The sequence below is a fragment of the Haemaphysalis longicornis genome, unplaced genomic scaffold, assembly GCF_048455015.1.
Source record: "Haemaphysalis longicornis isolate Haplotype H1 unplaced genomic scaffold, Haemaphysalis longicornis Haplotype H1 scaffold_8, whole genome shotgun sequence".
Taxonomy (NCBI): Eukaryota; Metazoa; Arthropoda; class Arachnida; order Ixodida; family Ixodidae; genus Haemaphysalis; species Haemaphysalis longicornis.
Genome location: NW_027526445.1, coordinates 191,278,663 through 191,300,186, shown reverse-complemented (window position 1 = coordinate 191,300,186; position 21,524 = coordinate 191,278,663). Strand labels below are relative to the sequence as shown.

The 21,524-nt window shown below is 52.0% G+C and overlaps 1 protein-coding gene across 3 annotated transcripts in view; it reads left to right on the top strand.

Moving 5' to 3' along the window:
* Window positions 1–21,524, top strand: part of Trim9 (E3 ubiquitin-protein ligase Trim9) — a 274,501-nt gene that overhangs the window by 229,835 nt on the left and 23,142 nt on the right. Inside the window, exons 3-6 of one of the 3 annotated variants that reach the window (XM_077681478.1) lie at window positions 4,347–4,580; window positions 4,670–4,826; window positions 5,288–5,344; window positions 10,434–10,573. In XM_077681478.1, the coding sequence (XP_077537604.1) occupies window positions 4,347–4,580; window positions 4,670–4,826; window positions 5,288–5,344; window positions 10,434–10,573 (588 nt within the window). The remainder of the gene's footprint in view (window positions 1–4,346; window positions 4,581–4,669; window positions 4,827–5,287; window positions 5,345–10,433; window positions 10,574–21,524) is intronic. The other 2 variants (XM_077681479.1, XM_077681480.1) reach the window with 2 other exon arrangements.

Below are 21,524 nucleotides of genomic sequence, written 5' to 3'. Positions count from 1 at the left end.
AACTGTCCTAGGCAATATTCCCCTCTCTGCTTTTCGTCCACCAGCATTCTAATCTTCTTTTCGTCCCCTCGACAGCCTTGAAGTTAACTTCCTCTGTGATACCTTTAAATCCTGGGGCTTCTGACAGCCCAATATTCCCTTCATGTAGATTTGGATGGATACCCTCACCCTTGGATGCATACCCTTGGATGGCAATTTTAGGGGCGAAGCCCTCTGGCGGGCTTGGGCTGTTGGCGTCTCCTGTCATCGTAGTCGTAGTCGTAGTCGTCGTTCGTCTCATGTAGTCACGGTACTAAAACACCGGGACACTCGTTTACGTCTCGCCCTAGGGAGTTTCGTGCTTCAAAGGCAAGAGACCTTTACAGCAAAGCTGTATACCTGTACCCCCAATGGTTTCATCTCCATTGATAAAAATGCCAAGGCGCAAAGAATACATTTATACGCTGCATGTTGCGCCCCTCACCAGGTTTTAAATTTATCCTCGCAGTGAACTGTCACCAACTATCCAGGTGCCTGCCGTCACCACGAGGTATACGACCTCGCCGAGGGTTTACAACACTCAAACGCTGTTCGGGCAGCGCGCTGCCTTTAATTCGCGTTTTTATTTGACGCCGAATCGTTTAATCTCACAGCACCTGCGCCTAATTTATTTTTTCGCCGAATATATATCGTATATTTCTCGAACTCATTTCGTTCTTCTTTTGCTGTATGATCTCGAGAGAGAGGTTTCCCACGCCGAGCGCTCATTTGGCGCCGGCATGAGACGTCGGTTGACGATTTTTTCGTCTCGTCGTTTCCCGCCGCTTCCATATCAGTTCATTATCTATTCGGCTTCATTGCCCATTCCGCTCACCGCGCCTTCTTATCTCGCGCGATGCCTGCTTGCTGAGTGGTCGCGGGTGTTTTTGCTCCTATTTCGTTTCCGCTTTTCTTTCCGTGAATGCATCGTTTCACTTTCTGCCTCGGATGTTAAGTCGCAGGCAAGGACCTGCCCGGTAATACTTCGTTTTAAACTCATATCGCACAAATTTCTCACCGCTCTCTAAAAAGGTGTTTGTGGTTCTTTTTGTCTTTTTTTCTTGTCGTTGGGAGGGGGGGGAATATGTTTCAGTCCTTGGAGCGGCCGCTCGCTATTCCTGAGCGTGGAACAGTAGAGAGTTTTAGCTGACCGTTTTCGACGGTCCGCTCCTGTATCGGCGGCCCGCTCAGCGCAACCAGAGCCAGTGCCGTTCGCGGCCAAGCGCGCCACGCATGCACAATTCGTTCCCCGCTTGCAATCGGAGCGGAGCGGACCGTGAAAAACGGTCAGCTAAAACTCGTTATAATCGAGTCCGAAGTTTACACGTGTACATAACGATTTCGCTTGTTTCAAGATGTCAGGCATGTTGGGCTATTGCGCGACCTCGTGTAACAACCTATGCCACGAGTAAAGTCGGCGAGAATAAAAAAAAAATCATCGAGCCTTCTCGGCCTGTTTACTTGCTTCGAAGGCGGAAGCATTACGGCTTCCCTCGGCGATACTCATCACAGACTTCTTTACTGTTGCATGGTGTTCAGTGTCTCTTCCTTCACTTTCGCTTCTTCGTCTTTTGGCCGCGAACTGCTTTGGCAGGCAGGCCGGTGACACTTCACGCGACAACTTCCCCAGAATCAGAGTTCTGCGTGACTGGCCTGCACCTGCCCTACTCACGCGACGACACGTGCACTTGTCGCGTGATATGACGTCAGCGCCGCGCGCACTACTGGCAACGTGCTCGTGTATCATCGTGGCAACGCACTCTCCTCTGGGGACGCATGTTCGATACACATACCAACTCCAATGCGCCCAACTTTTTTTTTGAAACTAATTGATTGTTTTACGCTATGGCAAGTAGTTCACACACGCACTTTGTAGAAATTCCGACATATTTGGAAGTACCTTTTACTCTTCACCGCGGCTGCCATTTCCCGTGCCGGACAACGACAACAAGGCCGGATTTTCCCGCAATGGGGCACTTAAGGCTTTGCATTCAGAAGAGCAGCCTCAGGACGTTGTGTGGCTTTCGCGCTGCACGAATGCGCTTTTTTTTAATTTTTTTGCTGGATTAAGTATACTGGCCCTCGACCTGTCCGCTCCGAAGGCATAGAGCGCATTCTTATTAAAACCTCCGACGGGGCTCAACGCTATATTGCCCCAAAAATCATCTTTTCGACAAAAATAATTTTCTGCTTTCTCTTTACCCCCTTTTAATCGTTTCCTCCACTGCTTCGAGCTCCTTCCTACATCGCAATACGAAATGCTGTCACGCTACGAGTTGGTGGGCCAAGCAGCCGGTATTGGATTTTGAGACGGGACATGCATTCCGCATGCCGGTCCTCCTCGCTCAGGCAGCGTGGGGCCTGTCGACGTCGCCAGCAGTCTTCCTGGTGCTTCGGCGCGCAGGTCTCGGAACTCCCCCTTTCACCCCCTCCAAATGGACCGACGTAATGAGCGTGCTCTCAATCTGCACTTTAGCATGTAAAACGAAATCATCGTTTGTTGTTTATATATATATATATATATATATATATATATATATATATTATATATATATATATATATATATATATATATATATATATACTCAGTAGGTACTCTGAAGAAAGGGAGTCCTCTCCCTGAAACGTCAGTAAACTTATTTCTTTTTTTCTACGTCTTTCTCGTTTGTCTCTGTCTCTACTAACCTTATATATATATATATATATATATATATATATATATATATATATATATATATATTGGAATTTGGGGAAAACGTGGTCCCATTGTCCCTCAGCGCGTGTCTGCCGTGCTGGCGGCAGTTTCGATTAAGTCTGCGCGAAACGAAGCGGCCTGGGCAGTGCGCCGTGTTTTTCAAATGATAGCCGAAAGGTGGGTAACGCGGATCTCGCATGGGGCCGCCCCATTGTTCTGTCGAGTGGTCCAGGACGGTCACTCCGCTTGGATGGAATTCCGTGGTCGAGGAATGCGCCCTGCCTTGAAGTCGGAGAGATGATTGCGCGCCCCCAAATCTTTACGGCTGTCCCCAAATGAGGTCCTTTGAGCGGGCGCCATTCGCTTCGGAGCGGCGGAATTAGCCAGAGATTATTGCTGGTTTTTTAGCGTTCGCTGGCCGCGTATCGCACCAGTATAAAATAGAAGAAAAAGAAACGAAGACTGTGGGGCGGGTTGACATTGCGGTAATGCGGAGATTGCGACTGCAATCATCGGGTAGATATGGTCGCTTCTTGGCTTTTATTTTACTTCGAGAAATGGCGAGTCCGTCGGGGCGTAAAGGCTGTTTCGCGTAGTGAGATATTCCCTCCACGGCGGCTCGGTGGCTCGGGCGTTGTGCTGCAGATCCCAAGGATGCGGGTTCGATCCGGCTGCAGTGCCTTCTTTCTCGCGGGGGCTAAAAACAGGAACACTTGTGCATCGACGTTTAAACGCGCGCTAAAAATCCGCAGGTGGTGTGAATTGATCATGTGCCCCCCTCTCAACTACAGTGCGTCTTGTAGCCCAAGTGCAGCTTCTACGTGTAAAGCCCCCTGAATCCTTAAAATGGTATGGTTTTTGTCGCCCGACAAACGGGCACTGCTTGCTATAACGACTTCCTTACGGAAAGGTCGACTGCGGCACTCTCTACAGTGCTAGTTGGGACTTGTTGGCACGACAATGCAAAGTTTATTAGTATAGAGGAAGGGAGTGAAAACGTTTATATTTTTTTGGTGGTTGGGCTGCACTCCACCGGGGTCTTGTGCCACGTGCGACATGCAGTTCCCGACCGGGGTCAGCAGGGGTGGCACCCTTGGTCCAGGGCTCCAGCGGCCTCCGCTGCTTTGCGTGCCCGCTGAATCAGACCGATCCGGTCTTCACAGCAGTCGCTGGCCAGCAGTGCCTCCCATCGCTCCGCATTAGGGTTTCTGATTTTGGGGACAGCCGTTGTGCATTGGCATTCCCATGTGGTGGGGTAGGCCGTAGAGGACGGGTTTTTCTTGATGGTACAAAGTGTCCTCGTAATAAAACGGTTAAAAGTTAGCGCCCCGTGTGTGTGTCTCCTCGTATTGTCCTTGTCTGCGTCAGCTCCGCTAAATCTTGCGATGTTGTACTCTGTAGCTCAATGTCAGGCCTCGCGCCATCCACCGGATAGTGGGCGTCTTGTCTTCGTCCACGTAACCCGATTGTAAGTTCGTAAAGCAACTTTTGGCCTGCTCAAAACCACTCCAGAGCCGCTCTTGGTTGTGTTTTTTGCCCATAAAATTCCCTATGCTGAGAGCAGTCCAGGACTGCCCAAGAACTGCTTTGGACATACAGGCGAATATAAAAGGTGCCCCCTCTCTCAATGCAGGAGAACTGCACCTCCTTCGAGGCCCAGATCTCTGCGCAGTGCGACGCCCTGGCCGAAGCCCTGGAGGCGCGTCGGCGGGAGCTGCTGGCGTTCGCGCGACGCGAGCGCGAGGCTAAGCTGAAGGCGCTCAAGGGCCAGCTGTCCAACTGCACCGTCACGCTGCAGAGGACCACCGCGCTGCTCCAGTTCTGCATCGAGGCGCTCAAGGAAACCGACCACGCCGCCTTCCTGCAGGCGAGTATATACCACTATACTTTCAGGATAAGGGGAGGAGAGAGTGGACGAGGGAGCGGGGGCTCATGGAAACTGGTGTTGTTCTGCAGATCGGCCCCGGCCTGATCAACCGGGTGGCGAACGTGGACGTGACGTGGCACAAGGACATGGCGCCCACACCGTGGGCGTCGCCGGAGTTCGACCTGACGCTCGACCAACGCTCCGTGCTCGACGCCGTCAACCAGCTCACCTTCACGCAGCTCAAGCGTGAGTAGTGGCCGAAAGCTCGTACTGCGTGCGTCTCGGGCGTCAGCACCGCGTCGTGGTTGTTTTAAGCACCTGAATCGTGTATTCCGGCATCTTAATATGTAACTTTAGGAACATTCTAACTACACCTTGCAGCAATGGCTATGCTGTGTGTGACCACGGACAGCAAAATGCGCGCGTGTGTGTGTGTTTCACTGCGCGCGTGTTTCTCTCTGCTCCCCTCTTTCTGATCTTTTGCCATTCTTTGATCGTGTGTGTTAGTGTAGAAACTTACCGACGAATCGACGATGGCGCACTTTACGGCCCCATGTATACTCAAGCACTTCTCTGCCCTGTGTTCCTTAGTGCGCCGCATAGGCGCTGCTCAGCGCTTGAGGAACAGTATATAGTGACGTAACTTCGCCCCACTGACCTGGTGGCGTGTCTCTTTTCTCCCCCACCCTCTTCTCTGCGACTAACAGAGCGCTTCTTCCTTTCTTCCCCACCTTTCTACGCAGCCGACGGAGACGAATCCGCAGGTAAACAACCCCCGCACGTAACTCTATACCCTGTACGCATGTCCCCCCTGTCCCGCCTTCCCATGCTGCATCTTGCGACGTGAAAGCGAAAAATCCAATTCCGAAACGCTTCCGAAGCCGACACGATTGTCATACCGCATGCTTGGCATTAATTGAACACGGACTACGTTGCTGGCTAATGCCTGGGCATGCGAAAAGCCTTGTGTTTCTTTTTTTATCGGGCACGCGTCGCGCTGGCCTCACCCAGCGGCGCATTAGTCACCAACGAGCCTGGCTGCTCGGAGCGACGGCAGAATTCGTAGCTATAGGGCAACGAAACTCTAAAACATTGCTCACAGCAGGGCCGTAGCCAGAAATTTTTTTCTTGGGGGGGTCGGTGGGGGGGGGGGGGGTAGTTTTGGGAAGGGGGTAGTTTTGGCAAGAGTAAGTATTGCTTACGTGCTGCCTGGAAAAGATTTCGGGAAGGGTTCGAACCCCCTCCTCTGTGTACGGCCCTGGCTCACAGCGCTAAACTCGAAGTAGCACTCGGCGGTGTCTAACAGGACATTAATGCTTTTGCCTTCACAGAACATAAAGAAGTGCTTAGGTGCGCTCGGTTCTCTCTCGCATCACCCTTCACTGCTAGTCGTGGCCAGATAGACAAGCGAAGCTGCAGCGTGCTGTCTTGTAGATCGCGTCCCTGCCACGCCTCGGCTATACGCGGCGAAAGTTGCCCGCGGACGTCCTAAGGGTTCAGCCTTACTTTGTGTTTTTATTTCCCGCTTTCTTTGTTCAAATGCGGTGATGTTTCGAATATAATCAATCAATGCGCGTGTGGTCACTCCGGGAGGTCTGCTGGGCACGAACGATGTAGCTTTAATCGCGTCTCCATCGAGTTCAGTGCGCAATGAGGCAGTTAAATGAATGAATTTGTGGGGCTTACTTACTGAAGCAATGTTTATGTCCTAAATACAAAGCGGTAGGCTCACTTCCGTTTGAACCCCTGGGTTGAGCTGGCGTTGCCTGTTGGAACTGACGGTTATGACACGTCTGTCGCATTCCTGTTGAGGTCAAAAAGGGCACACACTAAAGCGTTCATACTTCCTTGGAAAGGTCTACTATACGCTTGTTGCCAGACGCTACGTGTCCGGGTGCTTCCTCCTCTGAGGACGCTCTATCAGGAACGTCGCGCTTCTTCAACAACGAGTGCGAAGAAGCACTTGTTGGGAAGAAACCGCGGCGACCCGGGAGATCACTTGCTCATTTCTGCATCTGTCCCTCTCTTCTTCCCTCCATCTGTACCTCGTCTTCTCCGTTCCCCCTCGAAAGGAAACGGGGAAGTAAAAGAAGAAGACGAGACGCACCTGGTCTTCGTCGTCGTCGCCCCGTTCGCGTGCTGCTTTGTATGGAGAGCGGGGCGTGGGCGGAATGAGACGCTCGCTCGAGAAAGAGGAGAGCCCGGGCTCTCGGAACGCGTGCGTGTATAAAGGGCTTCGTTTCAGGCGCGCGAACGCCCGCAGAATCTTAAGCAAGCGCCGTAACGAACTGCTGCCGCCGGCAGCGAGAGAGAGACGGGGAGAAAACGCTTGGCAGGTGATCACCACCTCGCGGGGTGCTCGCGCCAAGGAAGACGAGAGCATGGTTGAGCATCCGCGTCGTCAAATTCAGTACTCTCTCTCTCTCTCTCTCTCTCTCTCTCTCTCTCTCTCTCTCTCTCTCTCTCTCTCTCTCTCTCTCTCTCTCTCTCTCTCTCTCTCTCTCTCATCCAGCCCACAACGCAAGTCAAACCAACAAGTATTGGTGTAACACATTGTAAGAATAGTAAAGTTGGCTTCTCCGCTTTTTTTTTTTTTTTTTTTTGCCGTGACTGCACTGCATTTTGTTTCGGTCTAAAGCAAGCAGGTGCCATTAGTTAACGCAATTCGTTAGAGCCTGCGAATGCAGTGGGTTTGCAGAGCGACGAAAAAATCCGGTTGGTTTGAATGTGTCTTAACGTATGTAACTTTTTTTTTTTCGTTTACACACCAGCAATACACACCAACTGGCCCGAGTTACGTTTCTTTTGCAGTGCCTGTAAACCGCTGTTTCCTTTTTTTTCTGTATGTTTGTACACGCGACGGGCTACGCCTATAGATAACAGCTGCGTACGAAGGGCGACTATCAACCGTTTATTGGTTTTCTGATCCTTCGTTATATACATCAGTAGGACTGAGCGTTCGTTCCCACAAGCGTGTAGTAACGTTAAGCACGGAACAAAACACATGAAGCGATATCAACCAAAAAAATCCTTGCTGAGCTTCGAGCGTGTCCGTACCCGACGTATGCCGCCGTCGTGCGTTCCCAAAAGCAGCGCATTAGTTCTGTTGAGACTGAGATAGTTCTGTTGAGACTGAGAACTTGTAACACGTGGGCTCGGGAGAAGTTGGGTTTAGCCTTTGAGAGACAACAGTCTTTCACGGACTACGGAAACGTGGAAATTTCGGTCTGTCTGCCTGTCTGTCTACCACCCGAATCAGTCACATATTCTACTTCTGGCTGTGCTCGCTTTACCAACTAGCAGTTCGTGGGTCATGGGTCACCTGTAGTTCGTGTGACGCCTAGGGGGCGATGTTGGCAGGTAAAGGGAAAAGACTGTAGCGGGGAGGAGGGATAGGGGATGGAGAGGAGTGTAATGGGGAAATGGGGACAGCTTCCTCCCTCAGCGGCTGCCGCGAGGTGGACCACCGCTTCGGCACATCCGTACGCGCTCCATTATGCCCCCACTTGCGCCACCCTGGCATAACCAGCGTTGCGAAGGGCACTCGGATTTCTCCATCACACATGGGACAAGCGCATCTCGTGAAGCCTGTTTTCCGACCCTCCCCGTGCTGCAAGAACGGGCCCCAACAGATTAGCTGCCGTCTTTCTTTCTTTTGAGGTTTTGAAGGAAGAGTGAGGAAAGGGCCCGAAACTGTCTGACATTGCGGTGTCGACACCTCATCAGGCCCGTAAAGAGTCGCTCCTGGAGCGAGCTCGGCCTCCCTTCCTCACAGCTGTTTTTAGGACTGCGGAACCCCTTCCGCAGGGGCCCGTTCTTCAAGCTCGAGGAGAGTAGGGAAAAAGGGCTTGAAGAGTAGCTTCTCGACCGCACTGGGCTTGTCCTCCCTATAGCCGGTTTTTGGGAGACCGGAGCGCCGTCCGCTAAGTCCCGTTTTTGCAGCAGGGAGGGAGAGAGAAAACGGGCTTAACAGTTTAAACACGTAAAAGCTGATTGGCAGCAGCAGCCAGGAATACTCTCCCGCACATAGCACGGTGCTTATAAGCGGCGAAAGTGCGGTATACAGCTTCTCCAGAAAGCAGCGCTCCCGTGCAAGGTGGCCAGCCGGCCCCTGCGCACCTCCGCGCCGGCGTGACTCAGTGCGAGGGGCTCCGAGAGGCGGCAGGTCTCTTCGCACAAGGGCGCTCAAAGGGAAGGGAGCCAGTGGCGCGAAACGCGAGAAGAGCTCCGCGGCCGGGGCTCTCACCTTCCGCTCTGCATATCAAGCAGCTGGGCCAATTTTGAGCCATAGGTGCCGCAATGTATAGCGGCTCTCCCCTAGCATGCCGCCCCGCGCGGGTTTCTGCGTACAGTAAGAACTGCTCCGCGTGCATATCGCTGAAGCGCGAGGAAGTTGATAGCACGTCGCCGCGACCACGCGTCGGAATAAGTCTTGGAGCGCGGGACTCTTTACTCCAGCGCCAGCAGTTCGTGATATATATGCGTTCGAGCCGCTCGTCGCATGTGTGCGAGTCGGGTTGTGAAGAGTTTTCGAGATGGCGGCGGAGCGATCCGTTTTTATGGCGTCAGCATCGCTCAAGGATTGACTCAAGAGCTGTGGAAAGCCGCGCCCTGTTTTATATACGCGTAACCACATTGGCCGTGAAATCCCGATTAGCTGTGAACGCGGGTATGCCCTGGCCTAATGTCCCCATTGGATGCGACGTGTCATGTAACTGCGAACGCGGGTATGCATTTGGACACTAAAATTCGCTATACACTGCATCCGCTTCCTCGTCTCTAGCTTTTCTTCGCGCACGCTATTTAGCCATTGCATAACTATCTAAGAAAATGACTAGAATAAATTTCGCCGCAGTCTCTCTTTCTTAGTATATTTTTTTTTACCCGCAGCGTATCACACCACCCGAAAGACGTTTCTGGTTACGCCACTGGGTGTAGGCGCGTGATACGAGACGAGAGTTACGTTCGTTTTGTAATAGCGCAATCCTAGGCGAAAAGCAAAAATGCCCGTGTGTACGATATTTAGGCCCATGTTAAAGATCCCCAGGTGGTCAAAATTAATCCGGAGCCCTCCACTACGGCGCGCCTCAACGCCTGCGTTGCGTCGGCGCGTTAAACTCTACAATAGCGATCCTAACCTACACGGGCACGTTTCCTCGCAAAGAAAAAAAAAACAGTGTCATTCCACTCTGCGAAGGTGGGCGATAAGCTGAACTATTTTGGGTTATTGGTTGGCCACAAAATCCTACTCAAACCCGTCGCTCCAGGGATGTGCTAAGCGGCAGGGCAGCCACGTCGACGTCTTGCGTTTTCCGCCGCGCGGTATCCGAGGAACCGACAAGCATTGCACTCGCTTGGCGCTCGTGGCCTGATCTTCGTCGGTTGTCTCCTGCCGCCGAGGTCATGAGTAGGCTTCACTGTGCAACACACAATGTGGCAAAGCCTCTCCCCTCTTCCCCAACTAGGCTACCAAGCCCCCCCCCGTATCGTTAATAAAGTTTCATTCATTCATGTGGCAAAGCCAGCTTACAAAAACCCAAGCTTACACGTATTTTTTTTTGTCGGCTTTACTGCTAAGCACCAATGCATTGCCGGGAAGACATTCGTCTCGGGGGAAATATACGCCATCCTATATCGAAATACGAAACGCCGCAGGGGAATAGGTGGCCGAAGTGAGGAAAAGGGGAGTGGCTTTCGCCGATATAAGCACGCGAAAATGAGGCCCGCTGTAAGAATTCCTGCCTTGCCAGCAGATTTTTTGTTCTTTTGCTGGGGGGCTCTTGTGCACCAGCCTCTGTTTGTTCGTGCTCCGTTTAATTAATCCGGCGGCCCCGTTTCGCGTGTCGTGCACAGCGCCTGGTGCCCCGCAGCTCATACCGGAGGACTCGACGGCCGAGAACAACTGCGTCACAGTGGCCTGGCAGCAACACGCCGGGAGCTTCGTCCAGGGGTACGTCCTCGAACTGGACGATGGCAACGCCGGACCCTTCCGGGTGAGTAGAATAGCATCGCCACGAAGTGTCTCCCTCCTCTACTTAGGACGTATTTTTATGACCACCTTTCGGTCACTCTGCCGCCTTATCGTAATTTCTTTTCCCTGTTTATTCGCGCTTGGCGAAATTTTTTTGCTTCCACTCCACTGTTGTAGTCATTCGGCTTATCAAACCGTGGACCGGCTTCGCTGCTCTCCCTGCCGCCAGCACTTATCGTTCCTGGGCCAGAAACCAAACACATGTTTGCCTGTAAAGGGTGCTCCACAACACGCTTGGTTGTACTGCGGTGAAGGTTGCAGGGTGTAAACGACGCGGAGGTGCCCGGGAAAAGTTCGGACGGTCCGAAGGACCGAAGGAAACATAAGAAACAGCTGCAAATTGTGAATCCTTGCCCCGCCCGTGCAGCCTTCCTTCGAGGGGAAGAGGGGTGCTTACAGCCTTATTGTTCGAGGTGTGAATTGTGCACTTGTTTGTGGATGGTAGCATTAAGTATGCCAGGTCTCTTCGCTGGCAGTGACCCGGTTGGGGTTAGCTGTTTGTTACCAACACGTTCCTTAGCGTTTATGACCTTCACCCTCCTGCACCGTTCATGTCTCTCGTCCCGATGATGATGTGATCACTTTGAAACAATCGCCTCGCCACTTTACGATATCACGAGTATGGTTCTACGGCGAACGGAATAAAGTTGCAGTCATGACACCCCGGTCTTGGTAAGATCTTTTCAAAACTTAACTACGAGAACATAACCTTTTCGTCTTTTTTCGGCAGCGGTTTGTACGCAAGCCGCCCGGTTTCAAAAACCCTAAACAAAGCTAATTCGTGGGGTCTTTCTGCGAGTGCAGTGATCCCAAGTTGGTGAACATCCCTGCCACCTTGCTAACACACAACACAGCAGGATGTGTGGCTTGTTTTGAGTTCATCCTCAAAACAGTGCCCAGTTTTTCTTCCGTTTTTTTTTTTTTTTTTTCGTGCTGCGATTTGTCTTGTGGACGTCCCACCTCCCTACAACGGCCAAGTAAAATTACACAAGGAGAAACAGAGGAAGCTCACATTAACGGGTAAGACTTGAAGGTTGTGAAGCTGTACGCAATTTTCACGACTTTCACTAAGGGTTAAGCCTACGATTGCAGCCGATTTGCTTCTTCTTCGCTGCCGCAACGACCTTTACTCCGTCATTTTTTCTATAAGTATGAACTTCATTTTTTTTTTTAATGATTGCCATTGGACATCACCTTGGAGGGGCGTACGCTATGACGCGTCTTTCTCGTTCCGACCAAGTGTTGCCACGATTAATTAAGGCGGACGCTGGAATGCTTTCTTTTTTGGGCGGGGGGAGGGGGGCACTTTTGGCAAATCTCCCAAGTAGGCATGCTTGGCTTGCAAACGTGCGCAGAGGACGCTGGGCGGTCGCCGCGAGGCACGCACACACGAGCGCTCGGCATTTTCTTGGCATTTTTAACTGTGGACACGAAAAATTGAGATTCGCTTAAGAGCTTCGTTTTTTAAAAGTACATAAAGAAGGCACATAAAGAAAAAAGGAGGCGATTGTGTCAGCGGGCCACCTATCTCTGCGTATGCCCGTGAAATGAGATGGTTTGGCACCACCCTCCCGTAGCCTCCTAAGTTGTGTAGTCAAGTTCGACGCATAGCTAGTCTGCGCACCTTTCTTCCTTGGCTGAGCTTGATGGTCTGATTGACGGGACGAGGCATTTTTCTAGCTTTGTAGCTGCACAGCAGTAGAGCTTGCACTCTATAAGCATGACCCTCCCACCTAAGACAAGCTGCGCATGGCCAGCACGCAGACACGAATGTTATCATTATCGCTTCGTATACGTCGCTCTCACATCAACGGTCTCCCCAATGCGAAAAAAAAAACAAGTAATTATTCTTTTTCAACGTTGCTCAGTTACATGTTCGAAGCAACGAACCCTTGAGTCGGAAAGGGGGGGGGGGGGGGGGGGAACGGGAATGAAAACTGCCTTAGAAGCTGTTCTCGTAGCGCGCACACGCGCCAGACATGACGGCAGATCTCTATATAGGCGCAGCACACGGGGCTGACGTCTTATAGCTTTTGCGGAGCAGCGACTCCGCCTCCGCGAACGGCACGTGCGGTCAGTTTCGGCTGGATGGATATACACGGGGCGCGCTAGATGGATGGCTCCCGCACACGTCGACCGCTGCCCTCGGAGGAATATATCTGCCGCGCGCGCTGGGCATTAGCTTTATTGGGTTTTCTTACTTCCCCCCCTTCTTGTCCCGGAGACGGCAGCGGCGGTTCGTGAAACGCCCCCCCTTCCCCCTCTCCCACCAGCGGTGGCGGGCTCACCTTTGGCGCGGTCTCGGCCAGGCCTAATCGAATGAGGCCCGCCGAAGATCGACGAGAGCGACAAGCGCGCCCACGACTGTGCGGGCGGCGGCGGCGGCGTCAAAGGCGCGTTCCAGGCACGACGGCGCTCGTTCGGTCTTGCGCCCAGCGGCTCTGCCTAATCGGTGTGGACAAAGCGGCCGCGGCGCTCGTCGTGGCGTGCCTTTCTGCCGTGATGCGCTGCGGTAAAAGCAGCTTTTGCGAATGTAGTACGTCAAGGTGGAACGCACGAGCCGGGGAAGGGCAAAAGTGGACGAAGCGGTTCCGTTTGTTGTTTCAAAGACGGAAGCCTCAAGTGCCCTATTGTGCGAGAAATGCTTCGTACCGGTAGGAAATCACAAAATAAAGGTTTCATTCGTTCCATCGTTGTTTTACGGTACGGAAAAGGGCCTCCGCTATCAATGTCGGCATTTTGGGCCGTAGGGCGTGCATATGCGGATCAATTTAGACGAAGTTGATTCGCTTGAAAACAAAATTGGTTGCATTGTTACACTGGTACATTACAGTTTGTATGCGAATCAATTTCAAATTTTGAGGGTTTAACGCGCCGAAGCGGCACCCGGGTTACGAGGCATGCCGTAGTGGAGGGCTCTTCCCCGGATTAATGCGGACCACCTGGGGGGGATCTCTGACGTGCGCCGAAACCTCGACACTTTTCGCTTTTGGCTTCCATTTGAGAAGCTGCCACCGCTGCCGGGACTGAACCCGCGTCCTTTGCCTCAGCAACATAACAACACCTTGGCCACAGGCGGATTTGTACGGGAACAGAACGCGGGTATCCAGTGTAGGAGCGGAATGCCTTGCCAGCGGCGGAGCAGGAGTTAGCTATATAGTGTGGGCCGCGCGACAAATGAGTGTGACAGCACGTGAGTAGAACGGGCGTACGCCATCCACGGAGAACTCTTATGCTGAGGCATTAAGTGTCGCCAGTCCGCCTGTCAAAGTAACCATCGCGCCTAAAAGACGAACAAAATAAAGCTTGGGAAAGAGGAGGAAGAAGTATTTGTTAAGTATCGCCAGGGGAAGTCACAATGTTGTCGCCTTCAAAGCACGAACGTAAACTTAAGTGCCCCGAGGATTTCTTTTTTTTTTTTCTTCTTCTTTATGTTCATCTGGTCGCTCGAACAACCTTTTTATCCCGTCGTTGTCCTCGGTCCAAAATGGCCCTCCATGCTGACCTGCGGTATACGGCGAGTCCAAGTTGCGACCGGTGTACCCAGAGGTCTATTTGCCTCGCTTCGTTGAGCCTTGGCCTACGCCACATTCATGACCACGTTCACTCCGCACGCAGCGGCTTCGTGGCCAGTCGACAATGATTAATTACCGTGCCGGGCGCTCCATTGCCCGCATGCGCGGGCTCAAGCACGTCCGCTTTGGAGAGATGCGACCGTGTTGGAGTGTTCGTGTTTGGGACGTCGTTCAAAATTCCCTTAAAGGTTAAGCTTTTTATGGCTGGGTGAAAAGGAAATCTGGTGCTCCCGTGTACGCAGAAAACTCCTCCTCATGCGCATGCGCTAAAGAAGCAGGTTGGAGGACTTAGAAATGAGGGAGAGGGAGGGATAAAGGGTCTCTTTCGCAGCATGCAGAGCTTGCAGGCAGCGAGCTACTGCGTGAAAAGCACAGCTTGAAGCGGTAACGGCGGCCGGAGCACCGTCAACGTGGCAACGGCCAACTACACCGAAGAGCTTCATGCGTATACTACCACACGTACCACGCTTCATACGTACTATCGTGGAGCAGGCAGCTTCCGATCCGCGACGCCGCAAGCAGGAACGGGACTTCGACGGCCATAAGGCCGTCACCATAGACGTCATTATGCGAAGGTTGTGAGGCGTCTTTATGACATGGTACACGGCCTTAACGTCGACTGGATACAACGGCTCTTTGTGGAGGCCGAGCCAGGGAACGAATGGTAGCGAAACTCTGTGACGTCACCGCTTTTTGAGTGGTTTTTTTGTGTGTGTGTGTGTGTGTGTGTGTGTGTGTGTGTGTGTGTGTGTGTGTGTGTGTGTGTGTGTGTGTGTGTGTGTGTGTGTGTGTGTGTGTGTGTGTGTGTGTGTGTGTGTGTGTGTGTGTGTGTGTGTGTGTGTGTGTGTGTGTGTGTGTGTGTGTGTGTGTGTGTGTGTGTGTGTGTGTGTGTGTGTGTGTGTGTGTGTGTGTGTGTGTGTGTGTGTGTGTGTGTGTGTGTGTGTGTGTGTGTGTGTGTGTGTGTGTGTGTGTGTGTGTGTGTGTGTGTGTGTGTGTGTGTGTGTGTGTGTGTGTGTGTGTGTGTGTGTGTGTGTGTGTGTGTGTGTGTGTGTGTGTGTGTGTGTGTGTGTGTGTGTGTGTGTGTGTGTGTGTGTGTGTGTGTGTGTGTGTGTGTGTGTGTGTGTGTGTGTGTGTGTGTGTGTGTGTGTGTGTGTGTGTGTGTGTGTGTGTGTGTGTGTGTGTGTGTGTGTGTGTGTGTGTGTGTGTGTGTGTGTGTGTGTGTGTGTGTGTGTGTGTGTGTGTGTGTGTGTGTGTGTGTGTGTGTGTGTGTGTGTGTGTGTGTGTGTGTGTGTGTGTGTGTGTGTGTGTGTGTGTGTGTGTGTGTGTGTGTGTGTGTGTGTGTGTGTGTGTGTGTGTGTGTGTGTGTGTGTGTGTGTGTGTGTGTGTGTGTGTGTGTGTGTGTGTGTGTGTGTGTGTGTGTGTGTGTGTGTGTGTGTGTGTGTGTGTGTGTGTGTGTGTGTGTGTGTGTGTGTGTGTGTGTGTGTGTGTGTGTGTGTGTGTGTGTGTGTGTGTGTGTGTGTGTGTGTGTGTGTGTGTGTGTGTGTGTGTGTGTGTGTGTGTGTGTGTGTGTGTGTGTGTGTGTGTGTGTGTGTGTGTGTGTGTGTGTGTGTGTGTGTTTATTTTTTTTGAAGGCACTGCATCCTCGTAGTTGCGAGCGCATTTCCCCAAAGTTCAGAACGTTGCCGGGCCCGGCCTTCGCAAAGTCGTCGCAGGTCATTCAAAACTTATATGCAGTCGCGCTTGACCGTAGCACGAATCGCGCGCCACTGTCAAGCGTTAAGCAACGCACATTGCGAGATTTTCGCGATCGTTAGCGACAAAGCCCGTTGCTGCCTCGAGGCTGCAGGGGTTTCGCTCGGGAGTTAATGGGCTTTGAGCAGCGGGCGACACTGGGGCCGCCGCGGCCTGATTGGTGATTTGATTTGAGAACTGAAATCTTTTTTTTTTTTTTTGGTGAGTCGTGAGCATTTAAATCTCTTCGACATTTCGACATTGCGTGTCATAACGTACTCGTAAAAAAAATTCAGGGAAGCCTGCACTCACGCGCAAGACTTGAATGGCGAAGCTGTTGTAGGTGATCATTGATGGACACATAGTTGAATTTTAGTATCGTTATGGTGTCGTGATTGACGTCGGCGGCATGGCATTTCAATGATCTTATGTTGAGCAAGGCCAGAGGGAGCTCGTCGTTTTGGTCGACGCTCTCGTACGCCACTCTGCAAGCGCGACTTATCGTCTCTATCGTATATGCTTTGCACGCCGGGCCTCTCAAAGCAGAGCTGCCTCTTCCCCCTCAGCCGTGTGAACTATCCGCATAGGCCGGGCCATGTGGAGTCAAGGATCACCTGCAGCAGCTTCGACATTCTAGTCTACAATGCATGCGCACGACGACACGAGGATGAACGAACGAGGGACGTACGCTATGACACGTCTCTATAGTTCCAAGCGAGTGTTGCAACGATACGGCGAACGCTGGAGTTTGTGGCCACTGTTGGCCACTATCCCTAAGTGGGTATGTTTGGCTTGAGAACGTGCGCTCGAGGCACGCCTGCAGCGCTCGGCAATTTCGTAGTACATATTTTTAAAAGTGCGGACAGCATACACCGACGGTTACTCGACAACTTCGCTGTTAAAAGGTATCCATTCCCTGTCGCCATGCGACGTTTAAAGGGTCAGACAACCGCTTTTTATGGAGTGCGTGTCTGTCAGCCAGCACCAAGGCATCTGAAAAGGTGCCTCTCACTGGGTCGAAGCCCTGAGAACGTCCTCCTGGCCACCGGGATATTAAATGTCTGTCTCCCTCTCACTCTAGGTTAATGAAAGCCAGCGCTTTATGTAGTGGAGTAACCACAAGGAATCTCTAAATAAATTGGCGGAAAGAATTTTATTTGGTTCTAATCTTTATGAAATCTGGAAGGTTGCGCCGCCGTGTAGTGCCAAAACGCGACGCTAACAGCTTCGTCGGTTACAACGCGAGATTCAGAAACCGCATGAAGGAATAGGAAATATTGCATCTTATTATTGCCTTAGCTGGTGACAAGCTTTTAGGCACCGTTTTCAGTTCGCGTGCAGTCAAAAGTATGTTGCCGCACGGCTCACAGTCACGGGGCCGAACATTCGTTTTAGCAGCATTCGCAAGGCTGGCACCAGGTCTAAAAATTCCCCTTTCAGAAGCTCTAGGGCGCTGTTTTTTGAACGGTTTTGGCTCGGGCTGTTTTAGGCGATGCCGCTTTTTATTTGAGATATCATACACTCTCCACAAAAATTGGTTGGCTGCCCCCTGAAAGCATCATCACCATCATCTCGAGCCCATTCACGTTCATTGAAGGATGAGGGGTTCCCCCGTTGACTTTCCACTGCTCCTATTCTGCGCTGTCCGAATCCGTTCTTTGCCGCCGAATCTCCCTGTCTCAACCTTCCATTGAGCTAACGGTTTTCCTCTACTCCCTGGTCTTGTCTCTCGGTGACTTGGTGGTCCGCCAGTTGTGCGATCTCCGCATTACGCGTCCAGCCCATCTGCACTTTTTTCTCGGCCTAATTTAAGCCCAAAGGATGGCGGTTGGCTTGGCTTAGTTACTTTACCCCGCGAAGTCGAAACTGGGGAGCAGAGCTATGGTGATCATACCAGAGCGGGCGCGACAGTTTCATATCGCGGGAGCTGCTAGGCACGCGTTCTCCTTGCATCCTGGAGGCGGGGTCGCGGCGCACACATTCAGGCACGCTGCCAGAACTTACGCCGTTGCGCAAGGGAGACTGTCAGTGCCTCCTGTGCCGCAGTGGAAGACGACAACGTCGGTGGAATGCCGGGAAGGGAGCGGCCACACTCGTCTTGACAGTCCTCGGCTCCACGCGGCAGGCAGCGCGCAGTCAAGCGCGCGTTCGCGCGGCCTGTCCGACTAGATCAGCTTCAGCGCGCGTGTGCTTCGCTGGCGACACACGCTGTTGCTCGAACCTCCCCTCTGCCGGGTTTTTTTTTTTTTTTCCATCCTGAGTGCGCATGGCTACCCCGGTGGGTTCTGAGCTCCCTTGTAGAGAAAGTCGCGGGGTTCCGGCCGCGTGTTCCAGCAATATTTTCCCGCCATCGCTGTGTGTTCTTGTTCACCTTGTCGTGCTTCACCGGCGATGGCGGGGAAATACGGGGGTAATCAGTCCCTGTTTTGTTCTGATATCTGAGCCTTTGTCTCGACCCGGGCACTGTCACGATGCTTGCGGTGTGACGGGATGAATGCGCTGATTACGAGGTGTAATCGAAGCAACGTTGTGCACCGCGATGCCAATAGAGCAGTGAACGTAGCTTTTGCGCTGATGTTCGCGTTGCTACACTCGGGAACAAGTAAAGAACGGCAGTAACTCATGTACGGTGCCACTGCGGCTAGGCGACGATCCCGGATGTCAACGGGCGCGCGCGTTTTTAAAGGAGATTTGCTGTGAATGCGTTATATTGTCTGCCTTCTCTCTCACGTAGTTTGCTTGTCGTCGCTGCAGTAGTTTGTAAGCGTATCCAGTCCAATCCAAAATGTAGTGCCATGTTCAAAATATTCCCAGTAACGCGCACTACTTGCGCCGCGCGGAGTACATTCGGCTGCGGCGATGAGGCACAGTGCGGCAACTTCTGTTGCCGTTCTTATAGAGTTAATGCTACTGTTCTCTTAACTTGTACCCGGGTATGTCACCAGTGCGAACTGCTAAACAGAGAGAGAGAGGCTTCCCTTTCTTCGCGCTAAGTCTCTCTCTCTCTCTCTCTCTCTCTCTCTCTCTCTCTCTCTCTCTCTCTCTCTCTCTCTCTCTCTCTCTCTCTCTCTCTCTCTCTCTCTCTCTCTCTCTCTCTCTCTCTCTCTCTCTCTCTCTCTCCGTGTCTCCAAGACGGACACAAACGGAAAGCTTTCCGTTGTCTCAAAAAGCGGTTATACCGAACAGAGGCCGTCCGCGGCCAAGGGGCGACTTCTTATAGGTCGGAGAGAGAAAAGAAAACAGGCTCAACGGCGCGCTGGTTTCTGCGTGCTTGTAGGCACGCAGAAGCCGAGTGCAGTAGGGCGCGGAAGGGTGCAGTAGCGCGGAGTTTTTGATTGCCGGGCACCGCGATAGGCGAGTGGGGAAGTGTGCTGCCTTACATACAAGTTTTTGTCAGGTTTACTCAGGAAAGCGTGGTCTTACATTAATTTCATATCTACCCCCTGCATGATAGACGTTTGTTTGTATGGCTAGGCGCTATGACTGCGCTCCAAGAAGTGTCCGTGGGTCGGCTTCGCCAAAACGCTTCAGCATGACCGATCAAATGTGGGCAATTGAGAGTGCGAAGTCGGCGGATGACTAGGCCCAACGTACAATGTTAATGAAAAATTTATTTCTGCGCAGGGACTAAACGTCGGGCGTGCATGGCGGCCATCATTGCGCAATGTCCCTGCGCAGGTGCCATTTTTCATTAAAGTTGTTTGCTGTGTTCTTATCCAAAAAAAAAAAAGGGGGGGGGGGGGGTTAACGCGCAAAAGCTGCACCTCGCGGTTATGAGGGGCGCCGAGGGCTTCGGATTGATTTTGACTGGGGATCTTTAGCGTGCGCCGACATCTCGGCACATGGGTGTTTTCGCCTTTCGCCTCCATCAGAAAAGCAACCACCGTTGCCGAAGTCGAGCCCGCGTCCTTGGTATCAGCAGCCCAACGCCTTTGCTGCCGCTGAGCCACCGCGGCGGGTTTGGGCCCCTAGCCTCTCGCCGAGTTCGCACTCTTGCTTACTTCTATTGGTTGTGCTGGAGCGTTGTGACGAACCCGACCTACGGACACTAATTGCAGAGGACCTAGGCGTTAGGGCCACACGGGATAGCGGCTGCTCCTCTCCTGGAGCGGTAGTATAAAAACAACCCAAGGGTTCAGAAACGAGCTGCAGCGGAAAGAAAGCCGAGAGAGACCCGAAGAAAGGGGGGTGAGCGGAAGCGAGTGACTCAAGGTATCCCAAGCAGCCTGGGGTGACGTCACGCCGGCGCCAAGCCTCGCGTAAACAGCGCGGCTGGCCACTTCATTTTCGCACCGCGCGCGCGCCGATGCAGTCAACCGATCGCGCTCTTCGTTCCTGCGCCGCATGTTAATCACGCCCGGCGCGCGGCATCGACGCGTGAGCCCCGCGTGCTGTTACCGTTTTCAATTCTGCAGGACCGGTACATCACGCTTCAACGCGGTCCTAGCTTCCGACAACTCCCCGGCCGCTCTCGGAACATCGCCTTTTTTTGTTGTTATTGTTGGTACTTTTGTTTTATTTGCGCTCTCTTCTTTCTTATTATCCCCCCAACCCCGCCCGTGCAATTCTCGGGAAGCCCTCACTACAGCTGAACGTTCGGACTTACCGACGTGCGAGTAAATAAATACTGCAGCCGCGCGCTGGCGAGATAAAACAAAAACAGATCGCAGAACTGATTAGGTTCGTGTCTCTTATAGCAGGAATTGTGCCCCGGGTGCTGTTCGGAAACATCTCGGAGGTGATTCATCCATTTCTACATCACAGTAGGTGCGTGCGTGCAGGTATGCCTGCGCCACTGTGTTCCTATTCTCCCGTTTGGCACTTCCAGAATTACTTCAGCGTTGAACACAGTACTTTTTTCTTCCGGCAGGAGCAATTGTTTATTTACCTACTTTTAACAAAGGTAACAAGTATGTAGGTAACAAGTATTGTTACCCACTTTCTAGGTAACAAATATAACAAGTAGGTAACAAAGTATTGTTACCTACTTTGGTGATCGAATGATTCAGTGTTTTGTCATTTTAACGCTCTGACTATCCTAGGCGAAAAGAGGCCCCAGAGATAAATACCTATCAGGACTCCTTTTCTTTAAGTAGAGTGTTCACAAAAGCATTAAAAATGTCCGTAAATCAGAAGAAAAACAAAAGCCTACTCTGTGTGCTCCTTTTTCTTTCATCGACAAAAAGAAAATGTTTCCTTGCATACCTGGGTAACGGTGCAAATAGTTGGCTTTGCCTCCAATCAAGCACATCAGCTCTTCGAGTTGGCTTTTTCGCACGGCTTTGAGGCGGAGCGGAAATAATTGAACTTGGTATGGCAAAAGTATTGCGAAAAAAAATGTGGTTGATTTCTCTGTTATAGGAACCGGTAAAACACAAGAGTGAAATGCGCAGCGAAATCTGCATCTGAGCATGATTTGCGGGTCGGCGGCTGTCTTGTGGGTGTGCTTGGCGAGCGACTTCCTGCGACTTCGGCAAAGGTGTATGGCGTCATTTCCGTGACGGATATGACGTCAGTGAAATCTTGGTGTGTCCCGGCATAAAACACTTTCGTGTTAAAAAAAATATAAAACCCGAAAACGAACAACCCTAAGTATAACGTACTCTT